Genomic DNA, 21,367 nt, shown 5'->3' with positions numbered 1-21,367 from the left:
TCCAGGTATCTTCACTTTTCTTCTCCCCGTCTTTCTTTCTTCGCTCTTGCCCTCGAGAGAAAGAGACAGGCCCGTGGCTGTTATCTGCACATACCAGTATAAGTGAAGCCCTTCAATCACCACTGTGTCAGTACCCCTCAACTAGGTCGGTGGGGTTTTTGTGCTGCCCTTTTTAGTCACTCCCAGGTGTGACAGGTTGGGTCTGTGGGGGTAGCTAAAGGAGGAAAAAGACTGTACGTGGTTGTCCTCTCCTTGGCTTTATCAGCCTCTCCTTCCCACTGTGCCTCCTCCAGGACCCTGCTCACTACCAACATGCAAAAGCCCACCCGATTCAATGCCTCCCCTAGAGACAACTCTTGCCTTGAGCCGTGACTCCTGACAGGAGTCACGGCAGCCCCGTCCGTCTCGCTTTCACTCAGGTCTATCTTTGCAGTCCTCGTGCTGCCTTCTCCGTCTTCCGTCCCGACTTCCGCGTCCTCCTCCCAGCTTCGCAATCCGACCACCGCTCTGCTCGCTCCGCTCGCCTTCTCCACTGCTCCCGCGTCTTGGCGTCCTCCTTCTCCAGCCTCCTCGCTTCTGTCTCCCCTACCTGACAGCCAGTGTTGCCAGATTTTTAGACCCGTCCCAAGCCCAAAGCCGCTCAAATATAAGCCCAAAATAAGCCCAATCAGACCAGTTTCAGCCCAAAAACCAGCCCAAATTAGCAAGTCTCCAATTATGCACAAATTGTCATCAGAAACAATTTTAACGACAAATATACATTCTATTCAATATACAGATGGTGGGAGGCTGTTAACTGGGCACCTGCCTTAATGCTATTAATTTTTAAGACCAGTTCTCACTGCGACTTCTAAGAGCCCCTGCAGTTCCACTCTGCCTATTGCTTATAGATTCAGCCCCCGCCCCCCTGAAATCAGCTCCAGATCGAGCGGCAAACAGTGTGCGTCAGTGCGCGCCTTGGCATCGGCAACATGGTGAAGCACGGAGTGTCAGATCCATGCCAGGACTGTGGTAAACAGACGCACGTGGTGCTGCCAGCAGGTGCGTGCGAGGTTGGGTGGCCCCTGCATGACCGTTTTCGAAGCTGGGCTGGCCTACGAACAACCGATGTGGTCAGTTTTGGTTCTCTCTTTACCTACGTCAACTCCCTGGCATCTATCAATATTCATCACTTCCTACAAATAGGGTGACCAACTGGCATGGGTGCATATTCAGGACGGTGAGTGTAAAATTTCAGGACAAAGGGTCAAAATTCAGGACAAAAATTCAGGACGGGAGGTCAAAATTCAGGACAAAACTTCGGGACGAAAGGTACGTTTTACAGACACATCAAAGGAGGTCGCGTAATAGTGTATAAGTAATTCCATCTATATCCAAACATTCATCCATTTGAAAATGAATGTATCTTTCCATCCATCATTTCACTCATCCATCCCTCCATCCACACTTTCACTCATCCATTCATCCACCCTTTCACCCTATCCATCCGTACACTCATCCATCCACTCTTCCACCCAACCATCTACTCATCCATCCAGCCATTTATCCACTCACCCATCCAGCCATCCTTTCACTTACTAATCCATCCACCCAGTTACTCATCCTACCACCCAGTCCCCTTTTCAGTCATCCATTCATCCTCCCTTTCTCTCTTCATTGACCCTTTCACTTAGCCATCCTTCCTTTCTTCGATCCACCCATACTTCAACTCATGAATCCATCCATTGACCCTATCACTCATCCATCCACTCATCAATCCACCCATTCACTCACCGATCAGCCACCCTTTCACTCATCCATCTATTCACCCTTCCATTCATCCATTCTCCCTTTCACTAATCCATCCAGCAATCCACCCATCCCTTCACTTACTCACTTGCCCACCTTTTCCTCTTAATTATGAGCTGAGCCTTTGTCTGCAGAGTTGCAGACATAAGAGGCCCATCAAGAATTTCGCCCTTGCTGTCTTCCTAAAGCAAGGGGTGGGGTGGTGGAGGGTTCACTATGCATCTGCACATAGGCAATCTGAAAAAGTGGAAGTCATGAGTCATGCATGATGCACAGTGCCAGGCCATGAGGTGATTGTGACACGGTGTTTCCAGGGCTTTAAGCGGGATGAAAAAACTGGGGGTCTCTCCAAGGGGCGTGTCTGATGTAATTAATGGTGTTGCTTAAAACAACTAAGCTAAAAATCTGTGCTTAGCATTGTGTATCGCCGGACTGGTATTTTGCCTCTTCTGTCATTGCATCCAGATATATATCACAACAAGTAACGTTACACCTACAACAAGCCAGAACCATTTGCTTTGTTAATGGTTGTTAGTTTCATAAAATAAAAATGCAGCAACCATGGCTTAACTGAATATAATATTGAAACTGCACTTTTCTAAAATGATGAGACGGAAAGAATTTCCTGCCCCAGTCTCCACTCTGTCTATTGCTTAAAGACTCAGCACCCCCCCTCGAAATTTTTTCTTACAACCCCCCCCCCTGAAATTTGGCTCTAGTTGCGCCTCTCTCACTCACCTGAGGTCGGGTCGGGCGTCGAAGTCCGGACTCGGCAACTGCGGGCGCCGCCAGGCGGCCTGCTGCTGTGCTGCGTGACTCCAGGATGTGCTGTCGACTGGTGGTGGGCTCACTGGGCTGGCTAGCCTGCGCTGCGCAGAGAGCGCTGCCTGCGAGCACCACCCGCCGCCGCCTGTGGCCTGGGTGACCACCAGTGGACCACAGTGGGCGGCAGCAGCAGGGACACCACGTGCGTCCGACTCCAGCCCGACTCCTCATGATGATGATGATGCGTCCTGGCGTCCACCGTTGGGCCGAGCCGAAAGTAAGAGCTCCGTCAGGTCACGCACCGTGACGCACGTACGCAGTCCCAGCATTATAGAGAGAGAACCGCAGGGGCTGGCCAAAAAATGATACCCAGGGCCGTCATTGGTAGCGTTTTCGCGCGCTACTGGATTGACGGCCCTGGGGGACTCCCACATTGGCCCGCACACACACAAGTTGACAACAACAAAGCTAGGTGACCCCTGCAGCACGCATGTGCAAAATAAGAGTGAGTGCACTGAACGCAACGGACTCCTCCTGGTCGGCGCCCGCCCAGGCCACAAAATTGCGCTCAACCTTTTAAATCTAGCCCAAAAAGTAGCCCCCCACCAGGCATGGTTTTTTCCCGCACAACTGGGGAAAAAATCGCCCAATTGTGCGGGAAATAGCCCAATCTGGCAACATTGCTGACAGCCCATCTTCTTCAATATCCAAACAGGCAACTGCTTCCGGGTCGGGAAGGTACGGACCACTAGAGCGTGTCCCTCCAGTACCCCCGGGGCACCTCTCGCCCAATCCTGTGTCTCTCCTGCCACAACACCTTCCAACCAGGCATGGACGTTCGGGCCATGAGGCAATAGGCCAACGGTACAAAAAGTCAGATGGCCCCTGCAAACGGCCAGGGATGTGACGAACCAGAAAGGAGAAGGGTTGTAAAGCCAAAAACCAACACTAGATGCAAGCATTTGTTTCCTTCTGACGCGCCAACCACACCAAGGGGGCATGATCCGTATACAACACAAAAGAGCGGCCCACCAGGTAGTGCTTTACAAGCCTCCATGGCCCATTTGATAGCTAGACACTCTTTCTCAATGGTAGGATACCCGGTTTCTCTGGGGAGCAGCTTCCGGCTGAGATATACTATAGGGTGTAACGCCCCCTCACATCAAGGCTGAGAGAGAACGGCCACAAGACCACTGTCCGAGGCATCTGTCTGGAGAACGAACCGTTTTGAGAAGTCAGGACAGGCCAACACCGGTTCGTCTCACAGCACCCTCTTCAAGATGTCAAATCTCTCTTGGTGTAAAGGCAACCACTCCTGCAAGCGGGTGAAATGTTTCTTAGTCAGGAGGTCTGGTAATGGTGTTGCCACTTTCGAAAAGTGGGGTATGAAACGTCGATAGTACCCTATTAGTCCTAAGAAGGATCTGACCTCTTTCTTGGTCGTGGGAGGGGGTAACTCTTTGATCGCTTTTACCTTGTCCACCTGAGGCCGAAGGTGGCCTTTCTTGTATGTGATACCTCAGGAATTGGATAGAATTGGTGGCCAACAGACATTTTTCAGGATTCGCCGTCAGGCCGGCCTGTCAGAGGGTAAGCAACACCCATGTTTTCTGAGTACCAGATCTATTAAGCGTTGAAAGGTGGCAGGGACTCCGTGTAACCCAAATGGTAACACTCTGAACTGATACAGTCCGGTTGGTGTTGAAAATGCATTTTTCTCTTTGGCGGAGAGCATAAGAGGAATCTGCCAATAACCCTTAGTGAGGTCCAGAGTGCTCATGCATGAAGCAGTACTCAGGTTTTCAATCATCTCGTTGATTCTGGGCTTCGGGGAGGTGTTGAATTGTGACACCTCGTTCAATTTGCAGAAGTCAATGCAGAAGCGGATGGACCCATTGGGTTTGGGGACTAATACTACCGGAAAGGACCAGGGACTGCAGGACTGCTCTATGTTGCCCCCTCCAACATGTCCTCTACCTCCTGTCTTACGCTTGGCTCCGTGTTTCGGGTATTCGATACAGACGAGGACGAATGGGGTTTACTCCCTCTGTTCTAATGTTGTGGTGTATTAGGTGTGTTTTTTCAGGTTGAGTAGAGAATACGTCGCTATACTCGCGGGCCAAGGCATACAGCGACAGGAGTTGTGTGTCCGATAGATCGAAACCCGTTGGTATGTCCCCGGCCCTGTGGTTGGAGTTTTTGTTCGGGATGGTAATGTCCAGTGGTTTAGAATCAGTTACATATAGCGCTAGGTTTTCCCCTTCCACCCACGTCTTTGAGAAATTAATGTGGTAGATCTGTCCCTGACCCTCTCTCTGTGGTTTGTCTAATCTCTATGTGACAGACGTGACCTTATCTGTGACCTTAGAGGGATCCTGCCACTTGGCTAACAGCTTGTTGTCTGAAGAAGGAAGACGCACTAGTCCCTTATCTCCGACTACCAGCTCCCTTAACTAGGTGTTGACATCATACTCTTTTTTTTCTGTCTTTGCTGTGCCTTTTCCATATTTACTCAAGATTCTTCCCATAGGGTTTTCACCTTTAGTTTAAATTTGGAGCTATAATCAAGGAGGTCTACTCCTTCATCTTCCTGGTCCTCCCAACTCTCAGCAGCCATGTCCAGAAGGGTACGTTGTTTTCTGCCAAATACAAGTCCAAAAGGGCAAACAGGACCAATGGTAGCTGTCTGTCCCAATCTTTTCCGGTTTCTGCGACCACTTTCTTCAAGAGGGACTTGATGGTGCGGTTATACCGCTCCACCAACCCATCAGTCTTTGGGTGGTAGACTGAAGTATGTATCCGCTTTATCCCCAGTATCTTACAGACCTGAGACCTCAGTCAGGACGTGAAAGGGGTTCCCTGATCTGTCAGGAGTTTGTTGGGGAAACCCACCCTACAAAAGAAACCTATCATGGCCTGGGCCACAGCCGAGTTGGTTATGCTGGTCAGAGGAATGGCCTCAGGATACCTCGTGGTATAATCAACAAGAACCAGGATGTATTGATAGCCTCTTGTAAAGGCTACCAGGCGACCCACCAAATCCATACCCACACGGGGAAAGGAGTGTTAATGCTATGGAGGGGCTGCAACGGTGCCCTTGGTAGAATGGGAGGATTCACCCTCTGGCATCTCTCACATGCAGCACAGAACCGTTGTATGTCTGAGAACACCCCTGGCCAGTAAAATCTTCGTAACCGATATTCTTCGGTCTTATCTCTCCCGAAGGGACCTCCCCCGTCTGCCCGTAGGCTAGGTGTAGTACCTGGTTCCTGAAAGGTAGTGGCACTAACAACTGTGAAACCAGTCTATCTGGGTGTCGTACTCTCTTATATAGCAAACCCTTGGAGACATAAAAATCGAGTCCTACCTGTCCTTCGTTGTCAACGGTTTGAGCCCAAGGACGTTCCAGTATGGAGGTCTTCTCTCTGCGCTGCTCTAAAGCTGTGGGTCATTACCGGTGCCTCGTCTGTGGAAGAGGAAGAAGAAGTGGAAGGAATGTCAGAACCACAAGCAAGGACATACCGTTGGTTATGTGCCCGTCTTTCTCGGTGGGTCATTTGGGTCTTATACCTACCGCCTGTTATTTTCTCCTGGGAAAAAGGCGCCTGCTCCCACTATAAGGCTTCCTGCTTCTCTTTTATGGTCTTTGTTAGCAGTAGCAGGGACTCCTCATAATCTGTCCCCAGATTCAGGTCTTCCAACAGATCAAGGATACCCGCCACCCGCAGTGAGTCATGCCTCCTGTCATAGTTCAGCGGTATCTTGGCTAGAGGGTATTGTTTACAGTCCCCGTGGACACATGTGATCCAGGCAGTCTCCCCTCTCAGCTACTGCCGCAGACCCAACTTTTCCGCCTTTATCACCGAATTACAGCATCCGGAGTCAAGTAAGACCTTCATGGGCGCTTTGTTGATGCTCATCCAGTAATGATACTTCGCCTCCCCTTGATCTGTCCATAACAGCCGCCCTTGTAAATAGCCAACCTCCATGGGTTCCGTGGTTGTTGCCTTCTGGGGGACAGTTTCTAGCTATGTGTCCCCATTCCCCACATTGAAAACACTAGGTTCCCGTTACGGTGTCCCAAAAGGGGTGTCTAGTGACCGGTCTGATGTCTGGAGTGTGTCTCGGACTCCCTATAGGTGGTGTGAATCTCTGTTTAAGGGCTACGGGAGTGGGAATTCTGGGCATGGAGGGTCTTGTTTCCATGAGTCGGGGTTGGGAAGGATGGGAGTCAGTCGCCCTGTGATAAGCACATGCTAATTCTATAGCTGAGTGGACGGTAACGTTGGGGTGTTGCTTCACCCAGGCTCTTGTGGGATTAGGCAGGGCATCTAGATACTGTTCCAGGAAGACTTTATCAACCACTTCCTCTAAACTAGACGTGGAAGGTTGTAGCCAGCGGTTACTCAGGTCCTGACGTCCCAGGATGGTTCTCTTGATCTCTGGATATGATGTTATGCCTGCTGGGTTTGCGGTCTGGTAGGCAGCCTGCAGTTCACCGGCCAAAAGAGGAGCTATGTATTGTCCCCATCTTTCAGGCGACCAGGACGCTGTGGTGGCTACTCGCTCAAAATTAGTGATGAAATAGTCCGAATCTTCACCTGGCTGAAACCTCTGGAGCACGGAACTTGGGACATTTGGGTGTACCCTGGTGTTGGCGATGGTATCCGTCAACCTCCATATAGCGGTGTCCTGGACCACTTGGTTATTCGATATGACCCCGGCCTGGGCCTGAAGAGCTTCCTGGAGGGAATCGCGGTCTTTTTGTGCTGCGGTTGCTTGGCCTTCCACGACCAGCTGCAAATGTCTCTGGCCTTCAGCCAGTTGTTTGACCATGTCGGTCATAGTCAGGGGTTGGGTCCTCTCCTTGTCCTATCAGGAAGAGGGAATCTCACTTCTGACACCATTGTGATAGGACAAGAAGGAAGCGTGGCCACTGGGTCTGAGAAGAACGTTTTTTAAATATTCTTTTCAGCCTTCCATTGTATGTTTTACTATTCTTCTTGTGCTTCACTTGAGTTCCTCTTCACTCGTATGGATGTCAAGGTATCTTCACTTTTCTTCTCCCCTTCTCTGGTCTTTGTCTTTCCTCGCTCTTGCCCGCGGGAGAAAGCGACAGGCCCGTGGCTAACAACAGGCCACATACCAGTATATGTGAAGTCCTTCACCAATCACCACCGTGTCAGTACCCCTCAACTAGGTCGGTGGGGTTTTTGTGCTGCCCTTTTCAGTCACTCCCAGGTGTGGCAGGTTGGGTCTGTGGGGGTAGCTAAAAGAGGAAAAAGGCTGTACGTGGTTGTCCCCTCCTTGGCTTTATCGACCTCTCCTTCCCACTGTGCCTTCTCCAGGACCCTGCCCACTACCCACGTGCAAAAGCCCACCCGCTTCAAAGCCTCCCCTAGAGACAACACTTGCCTTGAGCTGTGACTCTTGACAGGAGTCACGGCAGCCCTGTCTGTCTCGCCTAAGCCTTCCCTCTGGTCTGTTTTTGCAGTCCTCGTGCTGCCTTCTCCGTCTTCCGTCCCGACTTCCGCGTCCATCTCCCAGCTTCGGATTTCGACCACCGCTCTTCCCTCTCCGCTTGCCTTCTCCACTGCTCCCACGTCTCGGCGTCCTCCTTCTCCAGCCTCCTCGTTTCTTACTCCCCTTCCTAACAGCCCATCTTCTTCAATCCCGAACTGCTTCCGAGTCTGGAAGGTAAAGACTGCTACAGCACGTCCCTCCAGGGTCCCCAGGGTGCCTCTTGCCCGATCCCTTGTCTCTCCTGCCACACATACCTTCAATAGTGCTCCCACATGTCACTACGTTATTCCTGACGGTTAGTTTGTCTGAGACTTTATCTTTTGACTTTTATCTCAACATACAGTAGAAGTATTGGTCAGTAGGGCAGAAGCACCAAGTAGGTGAGAAGTAAGGCATTCGACTTAGTTACAACTACAGACTGCCATCATCAAAGTGCCTGTCGAAAGTTCGGCATACATCATGTCTGTGCAATGCAGGTTGCTGTTTATTCTTTTCATGGGTTTGCTTCAATTACATAGTTTCTGTGGATTACCATGGGTCCGTACAGTCTGGAGACTGCCTGCTGAGCTTGCACAGGTACCAATGACTCGTTGCTCACGGGTGATGTGGAAGTGATAGTACTGGGGTGGGTTTGAACCAAGCAACTTTCTGAGCAGCTCTCTCCACCACTCACAGCTCGTATCCAACGATGAAGAATCTGCCGCTTATGTGCTGCTGCGATTCTGGAGTCGGAAGAGACCTGAGTTCAGTTGCGTCCCTTATAGCTTTGCCATAGAGCGGCCATCTTGGCGAGACCTTGCTTCATCTCACTAATGTTCTTTGTGATGGATGCATAGATTCCGTACCACCCTTTACCTCCTCTGTTAAGGATACAAGATCTCTTTTTATGTTATTGCTTGGCTTTGATCTCTATGTTGACTCTGTGTGACATGGATTTAATCTGAAAGGACTGATGTCACCAACTCCTGTTGTGCCTTATGTATTCAACTGACGTTACTTCAAGTGCAGTTTAGTGGTTCTATGTGCCACTCGGAGACACATTGTGCCAGTGATTTAAACCAGTCAGGATTCTGGGAAGTTGCTCAAGTAATCCAAGTAAGATACCCATTGTTTACAGTCGAGCCCAAGTCATGCAAGCTCCTAACACTGGCAGTCATGCTTAGCTCAGACAAGCACATTGTAAGTAAATGAAACACTACAATGAAGATGGAAGCCCTAGTAGTAATGCCCAGGGCGAAGATGTGAAGGGAAGCTGATCTGGGCTGTGCTATCTAAGATGAAGAATGGCTGTTGTTGTACCCAAATGGGCTCCTAACTGTCAGTTAAGATAATTACTCTTTAAATTCCTGCATCAAGTTTATAGTACACCTTTAAAAAAGGTAAGGTATAAACTGCCTACTGGTTCACTGTGTGCTTGATGAAGAGCACCAAATGCTGATTTTCTTCATCTAGCTTGGAGGTGTACCCGGATTTTTAAATATTGGGGTGGTATATACAGTAGATTATCAGAGATGATGATCTACTACTGGTGAAGAGGAAAGTCGCCTGTGTATGGGGGAATAATACATTTCCCACCATAACAGTGTGAATAGATGAGATGGTATATTGCAGTGAGCTACTTGATAGCTACTATTCTGTGCTTCCCTGGAAAAATTGATGAAAGTATTTCTGGGGCCCACTACAATTCTATCTGATGAACAATGCAATACGGACTTGAGATACTGCGGGCCCTGTAGATTACCATGATAGAAACGCATGGGGAACGTGGTTTGGCTGATGACATTCTGTTTACACTATATTCATTATTAATGCATGTCTATTCTGGTCATGCTCTGTTGTATATGCCCTCTCTACTGTGCCTTCCCCTGGACTCCGGGTTGAATGTCTGTGATTTGCAGGCATGTCTTGCACAAGTGGTTCATATTATAATTAGTAATTACAATTATTATCTGCCAAATATCTGCTGTCTCATTTGCCATATAAATGTTATGTTTGTAATTGTAAAACCTCAATGAATAATTTGGTTTTAAAAAGTAACCCTAGTAAGGTATTTGCACGATTGTATTATTCACCAGGTGAAGGTAAGCAATTTATTATTGTAACAAAAATGTAACCATTTGCTCCAAACATTTCTTTTTAAAAAGAAACGGGTCAAAATTCAAATGTATTTTTGGTCTAGCTATAAAATCATACTATACTGATGTAGAAAATTGAAAATCTAATATCACAAGGACTTGAATGAACTTTAGCAACATGGTTTATTACAATTAAATACTTTTTCACTTATAAGACATTTGGCTCCATTCATATAGTGATACTGTGTTAAAAACTTAGAAGCTTTTAGTAAATATATATTTAAAGTTTCTAGATTAGTTGAAGTCTTTGGATACAAAGGCATTAGTTAAACTTTCTTTTTGAAGTTGTGCATTTGGAAAATAAATTAAAACCAAATTTGTGTTGTCTTTGAACTTTTAGGTATTTCACGTGGTCCCAGTCCTGTGACCTTAGGAAACCAAGATACTCTTCCTGTTGCTGTAGCGATGTCGGAATCTGTAAATGCCTACTTTAAAGGAGCAGACCCCTTAAAGTTAGTGGCACTATTATTTATATGCTTGCTAGTTTTATATAGTCTGTTTAGTTGTTTTAACAGGAGTTATGTGTGCAAGCCATTTATGTGAGAAATTCTGCCGTATATGTGAGCCACATGATGGGAAAAATACAGACTGTTATACTTAAACTTCCCCTGAGCTACATGATAACATACAAGAAACCTATTCATTTAAGCCTTGGCTCCCTGGCCCAAATTTATATGTGTAGAACATACATTTTCATATGGAAATGCATCATGATTACAAAGTATTTCCTCGATGCATTTTGGGTGTTTTTATCCCTTAATCAGGAGGAGAATTATAATTTTCTATGAAAGATGAAATAAACAACACTTACATTAATTAGGATCACCCCATTTTTTTTTACAAATACATTCTAAAGACTCATGAATTTTAAGGCTAACCTCTTTGGGGAGACACGCTCAGTTCAAAAAGTAGCCGGTGGCCATGTATGACTGCACACAATATTCAGGGATGCTTTAACAGTATACAAATGTGTTTTGCTTTCTAATGAACAGTGACATTTAAGATATTTACTCTGGCTGTCAAAACAGGTGTTTCAATTGAGATCTTCCTTTACTTAATGCTGACAGCAATCTTTTTTCTGTTTCTGTATTTCCACTCATGCCAAAATATGCTCAAAGCAGGAAAAATACATAGATTTTTCCTGTTTTCGAATTATTTCTGGTGTTTATGTAACCAATATATATTATCAATTACCCAACCAACTTTCACTACACAACTTACTTTATTGCAATTACTAAACACAAAGAAGCATTGCTAAGAACTATTACTATTTAAGTAGATGCAATATTTGAATATTGTAATCACAATTATGACCTAAGTTAAAGTAACCATTAGTAATGTATCCACTTGCATGTTTAAAAATAGTTCAAACATGGTAATCTTTTACCAATTAATTCTATGCTGTGATTTCTCACAGTCGAGGTTTTACCACCATTTTGAAAAATATTGTTACATCACAAAAAACATTCAAAGTGGTAGTGTTTCAATCAACCCATCAATTTGTTTGTAATTAGTTAAACCACCAATATTCTGTTTGAATGAACTATCATTTGAAATGTCCGCCCTATTTGTTTTTTTTTACTAATTAAAATACATGTTCCCATAGTTGTGCCAGAGTTGCAAGCTATCAAAAAACATTTTGCATCACTTGACTCTTTATCTTTATTACATGTGTTAAATGTGTGCTTATTTATTTAGATTTTTAACTTATATGATATTTGCCCACAGTACTATTTCCCACATTAGCATTTTACCAGATAAATCGCATCTTTTACTTTGCATCTTGTTTATGGAAGTTGTAGTGCTTGTGATTGAATGCTTTATTTTTTAACCAATGTATTGTTTCATGTAGCACAATCAAAAACATGAGAATGCGCAATGGTGTGGTCATTTCCTTATGGTGTCTGTAGTTCTATCAGAGTTTTAGATTGTAGCAGTACATTTTTACAACTTCTTCCTTGTGTGAACCAGCATTGGATTTTCTTTTCCAGATTCTTTAAGTTTTTTTTTTTGTTAGCTCTAATTAAATTACAGTGTTAAAAACAAAATTAGTAATATTTAAATTTATTGGCTTTATGCTAGAATCACTTTAAATCTTGCTTTAGTGTGGTCCGTTTTTTACTTTTTTCAAATATGCTTTAGCTGATCTATCGCTTGAGTATCCTCAATCTATGACTTTTTTTTAACATCTACTCACATTTTTATAGTATGCATTTTCATCTGAGTAGTCCCTGTAGGTGTACAATAAATGTTCAATTATGTCTTCGATGAATGCTTGCATTCATTTATAGATTGTTGCGATCGAGTTTTTTTTCCCACATTCAATTTTGTTTTAAAACGATATGATAGATCATTGTGTCCAAAAAGTTAACAACTGGAGAATCAACTTGTAAATTTGATGGAATAATGACATGTTTTTATTTTTGAACTTTTTCTCCCCAAATATATTCAATATGTTTGTGCCATGTTACTGCCCATTGCTACTCTCATAGTCCTTGAAGGATGAGCTACAGTTGGAAAAGGAAAATGCCTTGGGGATTCCGAGTCAGGTTCTGGGCAACAGGGGTATGGGAAAGGTAGGAAATTGGACATAATATTAGGTAACTTGAATATGACAATTATAAATGGAAGATGCACAGGGAATCAGCCAGTGCAATATACTTTTTATAATGTGGAGGTGGCAACTCCGATTGACTATGCTATAATTTCTTCCAAAACGTTCGGCATGGTATAAGATCTTGAAATTGGGAAATCATTAGGTAGTGATCATAAACCACTCTTGCCCTCTTTGCACAGTTTTGGAAATTTAAGATATCACTGGTAGAATAGCTTACTGATTCATAGCAGGAATGAGTGTAGGATAGTATGGTCTGCTAAATTGACATCCCAAACCGTAAATAATATCGATAAGCTGCTGAAATTCCATGCTAATCAAACACCCCAACATATTCTGAAAGATTACAATAAACTGATGTGTCCGATACGGGAGGCAGCTTTGGAGGGCTTAAACTGTGGCAGGGTTCATAAGGGCACACATAGATGTCCCAGGGAGAGGGCAAAGATCGAGCTCAATAAGAACATAAGGGAGCCTTACAAAGTGGGTGGTGCTAATAAGGAGTTTTTAATCAGACAACATAGGAAGATTTTTAGAAAAGAAATTGGAAAAATATTTGAAGGCGAAAGAGACCGCTTGGATGAAGGTTATAGTATCTCTTCGAACAGTAAGATTAATGGGTTTTTGGAATATAGTCAGTATTCTTGAGCAGTCGAAAGAAATAGAAGCAACGCTATTGGCTGAAGAAGAGCGGGTCAGGTACATATCAGATCTATTTAAGTTAAAAGAGGATAAGAGTTGTTATGGAGAATTAAAAAATCTAGAGTCCTATTTGGGATGGTGGCAAAGCTTTCCTTTTGAGTAATTGACAAAAACAAAGAATTTCCCAGCCAAATGTATAGATGGTCTATCCACTGATATATTAAAGCTTAACCCTAGTTTGTGGGCCTACGTTTTGACCCTGTGTTTGGAGCTATAATAAGTGGTCAAGATTTACCAGATTCCTGGAAAGAAAGTATTAGGGTCTCTTTGTATATAAAAAAAAGGGGCGCACGAGTCACCCATAAGTTATTGCATGATAGCCATTTTGGACAGCTCTGGTAAAGTTTATGCTAAGCATCTATTAGGTTTACTGGAAGAGTTGGTAGTAAATGAAAGAGTCTTCCCAATGGTCCAATGAGTTTCCGCAAAGGTGCACTCAGCAGTTGATGGCTGCCTAATACTCAAATTATGGACAGAGGAATAGGTTTTTAAAAGGAAAAAGCCTCTATCTGATAGACATCTAGCCGCAGATTCCTCAACTTAGAATGTCCCCAGGCATCAGACTGGATCCAGAAAAACTTTTGCATCAGCACCTCTGCGTGCTGGGGGACGGCGCCACACGACCCCGCCCTGACATCGTCCACGTACGTGATGTCAGGGAGGTCATATAAGTCCCTCCCGGTGCGCTGATGTCAGTTTCCTTCTTTTCCACGTGCAACGCGGATCTGGAGTGAGCGGTTCCTATGGCCTGTTTTTAGGCGTCCTTGTCGACGCTTCGCGTCAAGAACAGTGTGCGATGCCTTCGGGCTTTAAAACTTGTAATTCCTGTTCGAGACAGATCTCCGCGACGGACCTGCATCTTATTTGTATGTGGTGTCTGGGCGAGCACCATGACTCCACGGAGTCCGAAGCCTGCCAACACCTGAAGCCGAAGTCTCAGCGGGAGCGCTGTATGAAGCGTCTCTCGGCACGGCTGTCCCGGTCGGAGTCGTCTCATGCCCCGGCTTCTTCTTCAACGGCAGGTCCCTCTACTGTCCGGTTCTGCCGTCGTTCGGCCTCTGGGGCCGTCGTTCGCCACTTGATAAGTCGAGGCGTTTGTCACCGAGATCTTCGACCTCCCTTTCTTCTGTTGTCAGGGGCACTGGTTCCTGGAACATTCCGGACATGCGCTCCCAACAGTCGCCCCCTCCTCTATCCGCCCTTTCCAGGTGTGGGGGCGACTCGGGCCCAAAGGGAGGCATATGCCTCAGCTCCTTAGGCTCCTGGGCCCCCCTCTGCGACCCGCTGGGCTCCCTGTGGTGCCGCAGGTGGTTGCCGGTGCTCATAGCCCTGCCTTGAGCACACCCCGGGCAGGCGGTCGCCTATCCGCAGCCGGAGTCGGCGCCGGAGGCTCTCCTCCGCCTCTGCTTCTTTCTCCGGAGTCGGAGCCTGTTATGGATGAGGTGGACTCTGCGTCGGGGCGGCGCCGAAAGCTTGCCTCGCTGACTCCGGCGCCTTCTCGTTCTTCGGAAGGGGAGCTTGTCATAGTTTCAGCGCCGGACGGCACCGGATGCAACCGAGTCGGCGACTGACGAGGCAAGGTCGGCGCCAACGCGTCGTTTCGGCGCTGTGCCGACGCTGGATTATGGACATTTCTCCAGAGGCCTCAGGAGAGAGTTTGGCGCCGCCCTCTTGCCCAGCGTCACCAGAGGTACTGTTGCCAGTGCCCCCCTTGGAATTTGTGGAGCCTCCTCAGGAGCTCCCAGATCCGGTAGGCTCTTCGCCTCCCCAGGCGCCACGTCAGGATCCTCATTCTTCAATGGGGCTACCTTCAATGGGGCATTGGTTGCACCCTCTGTGTCTTGAGAGGGTCAGCTTACAACCCTCCCCCACTGATGAGTTGTTGTCCCCTCTGCGTAGGGCTACCAAGGCTGGTGCGGCTTTTTTGAGAGTGGTCTCATTAGCCACCCGCATTCTAAGCATGCAACCCCCTTCTGTCCCCTTGTCTGTGGACCCCATGCTTGAGGTCCTTCACCAGGGGTCTGGGAATGTGGAGCCGCTTCTGCCCTTTGAGGCTTTCCTTTATGATACCCTTTTGGGTACCTGGTCCGGCCTGCTTCAGATAACCCAGTGGCCACCGTCGCATGACCCTGTTTGTCTTTTTGTGCATCTTGATGTGCAGGGGTTTGTGTTGCAGACTGCTTTTCCTTCACTGCCCCCTCTAATGCTTCCTCCCTCTCGGGAGTCTAGATGACTTGAGTCATGGGGTAGGAACATCTTTGCTTCCACTAGTGCGGCCCTAAGGTCCTTAAATGCAATGAGTGTTTTGGCTCGGGCTACCTCTGCCCTGTGGGCCTCTGCAGAGTCTTTGCTTTCTGCCACCTCTGAAGGTGCTCAGGTTGATCTTCTTCGCCTCCTCCGGGATGGCAGCGACCTTACCGAATTCACAATCCGCTCAGCCTTAGATACTGCGGACTCTTTGGGCCGAGCTATGGCGGGCTCTATTGCCTTAAGGCCTCACGCTTAGTTGCGAGATAGTAACTTCCCTGAAAATATCCGGGAGCGACTGGTTGACTTACCCTTTGATGGGGTTTTACTGTTTGATGCTCACGCTGAGTCGCCGGTTCACCGGCTCCTTGCAGGCTGCCGCCCTCCCACTTAGGTCTTCTTAGGTCTATCTTCCGTGGTGGTACTTTTTCATTTCGCATCCCTTAGATGCGCTCTGTGTTTATCATGTGTTTATCATATACGTCCTCTTTTCTGTGGTCAAGGGTGATTACCCTTTTATTGGCATCCCTTGGGTGCGTTTTGCTATCAGCTGCCTGTTGGCCTGCTATGCCCGCATTCCACGGGTTGCTGTGTCTGGTCCTCTGACTGTGGTATTGAGCCAGCGGCTCAGCCCGGTAATGCCATACAGCTCGTAACTCAGGTTCATGAGTTCAGCTAGTTACTGCGCTCTTTTAGCTTGGCTTCTTATCCTAAGAGGTGTTCCCCGTTGTTTGGGGTATGCATACTGCATGTGGGGTACTTGTATGCTATTATATAGCTTTGCTTATTTCACCCAGACCTGGAGAGCCTGTGTCTCCATGCGCCGTCTGGTGGTCAGATTGTCCGGTGTTCTCTGTTTTTTCCTGGGGCCATCTGCTTACGCCATGGTCATCCACCTCTTTGGGAGGTTTCATGGTCTCCTCTTCTGCAACGGCTCCTGCCTGCCTGCCCTTACTGTACTAGGTATGATCCGGTCTGGGCATGTTCTGGCTCCTGGCTAGCTCTGTCTCTATATCATTAAATGTTTATACATTCTGTATACATGCCGGTTGCTTCTTTGTCGCCGCCTCTTTCGGGGCTGCACAACCCGGACCAATATCTTCATATGCCTTGGTATTCCTCTTCCTATGTCGCCACCTCTTTCGAGGCTGCACGACCCGGACCAATATCTCCATGTGTGGGGGAGCTTTTCTTCATTGTAGCAAGTTGCCACTAGGTTCCTCCTTGCTTGATACTAATTGCCTCTACTAACCCTTTTTCGGGATTGTGTGTGCACTTGACATGTTTCCTGCCCCGCTGGCTATTCCCAACGCATGGCTCAGGTTCTAGCTCTTGCCCTGGGCTTGTGACACTGGCTCCTTCGACTTCCTTCTTTGGTTAGATGTACTCATCGGGTGCCATTAAGCGGAGAGTGGTTCTTTCTTTCTTTCTCTCTCTCTCTCTCTCTCTCCTTGCTCTGATACAGGGCTCCTGCCATTCTACCTGTCATTTTTATATGGGTATGGTGTGGCGCCATCCTGGCGGTTTTTGGATTTCTTCTGTTCTGTCATTTCTGCTCTTTCGAGCTGCTGGGTTGCGGTCTGGCTGTTCTGCCACATCTCCCCCCCCTCCTCCCCCCGTATTCGTCGCTCTGTTGCCGGATTCGGTGATTGCCACTTTCTGTTGTTCTCTCGCAGACTCGCCCCCCTCTTTTGGGGTATGGCTGTGGTATCTATTCTAAGTTAAGGAATCTGCGGCTAGATGTCTCTATCAGATGTACGAGTTACATATGTATCTGGTAGAGACATTGTCTAGCCGCAGATTTCTTAACGCCCACCCAGCCTCCCCGTTCTGCGAGGACCTTGCCTAGTGGGGTTCTCCACTGGCCCCCCTGTTACAGTTGGCATTGGTTTTTTCTCTCATGGGTGCTCACATTGTTGTGTCCCTTTGAGATTTGCCATAATATGGCTGCTCCCTCTCAGGGGTTTCTGTTACCATAATACAGTTGCCTCCCTCTCAAGGGTTTCTTATCTGTAAACTGATGCCTTTTCGATTGACCTTCACTAGGAGATACATCTTCATTTTCTTATCTTCTCCTGCTGCATTCCCTCCCTCCCGCCTTCTGTATTGGCTCAGGGTTCTGGTCTCCTCTACAGTCTTCTTTGGGGATCTGTTGACCTCTGTTTCAGACCTCCATTACTATAGGGGCAGTGCCACAATTTTCATACCTGCGGTGGACTGTTCTCTCTGTGCTCCATTCTTGCTGGACTGCACATTTCTACATGGTACTGACAGTCTATTTGTGTCTGTTGTTCTGCATGGTAATAACAGTTTATTTCTGTCTGTTGAGATATTGTTCCCTTGTTGCACTTGGGAAGGGTCTTCGCTTAGCTTGCGAGGTTCTTTCTCGCTGCTTTTTTACCTATATGTAGGTAGTGTCTAATTCTCTCTTTTACGATGGTGCCTTGCACCATCCTCCTTCTTTATTCATGGATTTTCATCCATCGCACACTGTTCACATACTTTCACAGTTTTTTTATTGGTGGCTCTGCGTTGTGTCGCGGAAAGGTTTCTCCGAAGAAAACTGACGTCAGCGTGCCGGGAGGGGCTTATATGACCTTACTGACGTCACATACGAGGATGACGTCAGGGCGGGGTCATGTGGCGCCGTTCCCCAGTGCGCAGAGGTGCTGCTGCAAAAGTGTTTCCAGATCCAGTCTGATGCCTGGGGATATTCTAAGTTAAGGAATCTGCGGCTAGACAACGTATCTACCAGATACATTGTTACCGAAGGTAAATAACTCCGACATATGTGTCATATATAGATTTGTCAATGACATTTGACATAATAAATTGTGCCCTCCTCTAGGAAAAATGTTTAACTGGAATATTACACCTGGTCAGTTACAATTTATAATCCAACTAAATGAGAGCTCATAGACTTAGGTAGAAATGGAGCATTGTCTAGGAAAATAGATACTCCTAACAGCCAAAGACAGAGGTGTATGTTGCCCCCTCTCTTTTTCTCAGTATAAATTGCTGATGCACAGTTGGCACCAAACCTGGTTTGTTCTTTTTCACCCAAGTTAGGAATGGAGGTTATTTCATCATTGTGTTACACTGATGATACAGTTTTATTGGCTATCACTCTGGTAGGCCCTCAGAGGCAACTTGAAGCATTCCCAGAATAGTGTAAGATAAATGATCTGAGAATTAATGTTTCCAAAACTAAAGTAATAGTATTTTCTAGAAGAAATGCTCCGAAAATAATGCATAAGTGGTGGCCGAGCGAGAGGTGATAAATTGGTCTAGATATTTAGGCCTCCTTTTAAGATATAATTTGAATTTTAAAACTCTCATTGATCATCAAGAAGCCTCAAGGAGTTGATTGACGGCGCTCTGAGTCAATCAATAAAATCCTGTTCGCAGGCGAAGGGGTTGTTAGCCTTCACAAAATCAAGGATTGCTTGGATATACTACTCGTTTCAGACTTTCAGAGTATGTCAGTGCTGCAATGGTAATCAGCAGTAAACTGTGTGATAAAAAATAAAATCTAGAAACTTTGATTTAGAAGATGCGGGGAGAAGAAACACCCTGATTCATTTAATGGATACATGTTATGGATGGGGACATACAACTGCATTTGTGTGATATAAAAAGTCCCAACACTAGATGGTGGTTATTGAAGGTGCGGTATGGGCTGGTGCCTGCCTTTATAAGTTGGAAGTTGGTCAACCAGGATGGGGCTCACCCTTGCATTTGTTCTTTTTGCAGATTTTCTCTGTTGTCTCTATCTCATGTAACTGTACTTTGCACAAGTTTTGTTACAGAAAAAGAGGTCTGTTACTCCCTGTTTTTAGAATGTTACATGTGCGCCGGTTTCATGACTTAATTAACGTGATTTTAAAAGATAATAGTATGAGACTGTGTCACGTTGTAGGTAAATTTCTATCTGTGTTATCTGAATGGTTGGTCACTTTCAATTGACTGTTTTAACAAACTTTGTATTTCTCTGAATTCTTTATATAATCTGAAATAATTATGGACTAATAAAAGGTCTAATTATAGTCTCAATAAAAATGTGGTGTTCGATTCCATAAATTCAATTTCACTCATGAAGTTTTCAGTGGTTTCCTTCAGAATATTCAGGACGAATGCAGGTGCCTGGAATACACGAGGGCTGGAAGCCATGCAAGACTGATCAATAGAAACTCGTGGAAACAATTACAATAGATAGATAACTAGCCTTGTCTTTCACTCGCTCACTTCTTGGGGTTAAGGTCATATATGGGTTAATGGTGTTAAAGCCCTATTTAATATTATTCATCGCCTTTTCCTGGCAATGTGTCTTTGGTTGCAGTAATTCTCCGAAAATGTGCCAGTTTGTCCTTTATGTTTGTTGTTTTCAATACTTTTGTTCATAAGATAGTCCCCCCCTTTTGCCTTGCTTCGTTTTGTTGTTGTGTTTTGCATCCTTATTTTTGTGGTGTTCTGTTGGCTGTGTTCGAAGCAGTGTCCTGGATCTCGCTGTGGATTCTAGTTTACTGAAAACTCTTTTCTGAAACACCCATCATCAAAACTGGTAAGCTTGTAAACGTATTTGAGGGTACATTTCAATTTCCTACCCGGCTTGTCAGATGTGTTCACTTGTCACCTTCTGTTTTCCAGCCGATACAGTTCAACCTATCACCACAACATTTTTCCATTCCTTGACTGAGATATGTACCAGTTAACAAACTAGTCGAGTGGTTGTCTCTCAGCCTCCTTACCTATTTTTCCCCAGTTTCCTGGCGCCAGCAGCAAATCCATCTCTGCTTTCCAATTTAGGTATTCTATGATGTCAGGGGCTTTCAGCAGGGCAACATATTTCTGCATGCAAATAGAAGGAAAGCATATAGAACTTATGAGGTTTACTATGTGAAGTGACTACAGTTGGTACAAAGTGCTTCTCTTTGGTCTGAAATCAGCTCCCACCACTTTTTGCATAAGCCTGGCAGTGGCAGCTGCTTATTTGTTGAAAAATAAACTGTTCATTCATGCATACTTGCATGATTGGTTGATAACATTGTTTGAAAAGCCTTTTGTCAAGTTATCTGGGGCTCAAAGTCAACTTCCTAACACATACTCACCTGTAGATAACTCATCACCAAGTTTATTTGTTACAGCCCAGCCAGCCCGCCTCACAGGTCCAACTGACTAAAATCCCTCCTACATTCTAGAACCCCTCAACAGTAAAATGATAGTTTGTGATATGTTGCATGCATGTTCACTAGAACTCTACACTTCTCCCTTCTCACGAATGAGTTGAAATTTGATAATATACACTTTATCACATTTTAACATTAAAAACCTAAACAAAATGAAATAAATAAAATAACCTAACACTTTCATACCTAAAAGAATGAACATAAGTAAAATAACATAGTATCCATGCATATTACAATGTTTTACAACCAATATAACAAGAAAGTTGATCTCCAACTCAGTGTATCGAGTACTTGCCTGAGATCACAGTCAATCTGTTATCTCATAGCTCAAGGAGACTTTCCATGAATTAACATTCCCCTACACGGTGTCAGCTGTGTGTGGTCCCTTTGCTTCTCCACTCTTGTTC

At 45.9% G+C, this 21,367-nt stretch overlaps 1 protein-coding gene across 3 annotated transcripts in view; it reads left to right on the top strand.

Moving 5' to 3' along the window:
* Nucleotides 1–21,367, top strand: part of FCHO2 (FCH and mu domain containing endocytic adaptor 2) — a 1,031,922-nt gene that overhangs the window by 865,858 nt on the left and 144,697 nt on the right. For all 3 annotated transcript variants that reach the window (XM_085632343.1, XM_085632342.1, XM_085632344.1), the window contains one exon: nt 10,552–10,663. In XM_085632343.1, coding sequence (XP_085488469.1) covers nt 10,552–10,663 — 112 coding nt within the window. The remainder of the gene's footprint in view (nt 1–10,551; nt 10,664–21,367) is intronic.

This window comes from Triturus cristatus, chromosome 2_1 (assembly GCF_964204655.1).
Source record: "Triturus cristatus chromosome 2_1, aTriCri1.1, whole genome shotgun sequence".
In the NCBI taxonomy this organism is placed as follows: Eukaryota; Metazoa; Chordata; class Amphibia; order Caudata; family Salamandridae; genus Triturus; species Triturus cristatus.
This window is presented reverse-complemented; position numbering and strand designations above follow the sequence as displayed.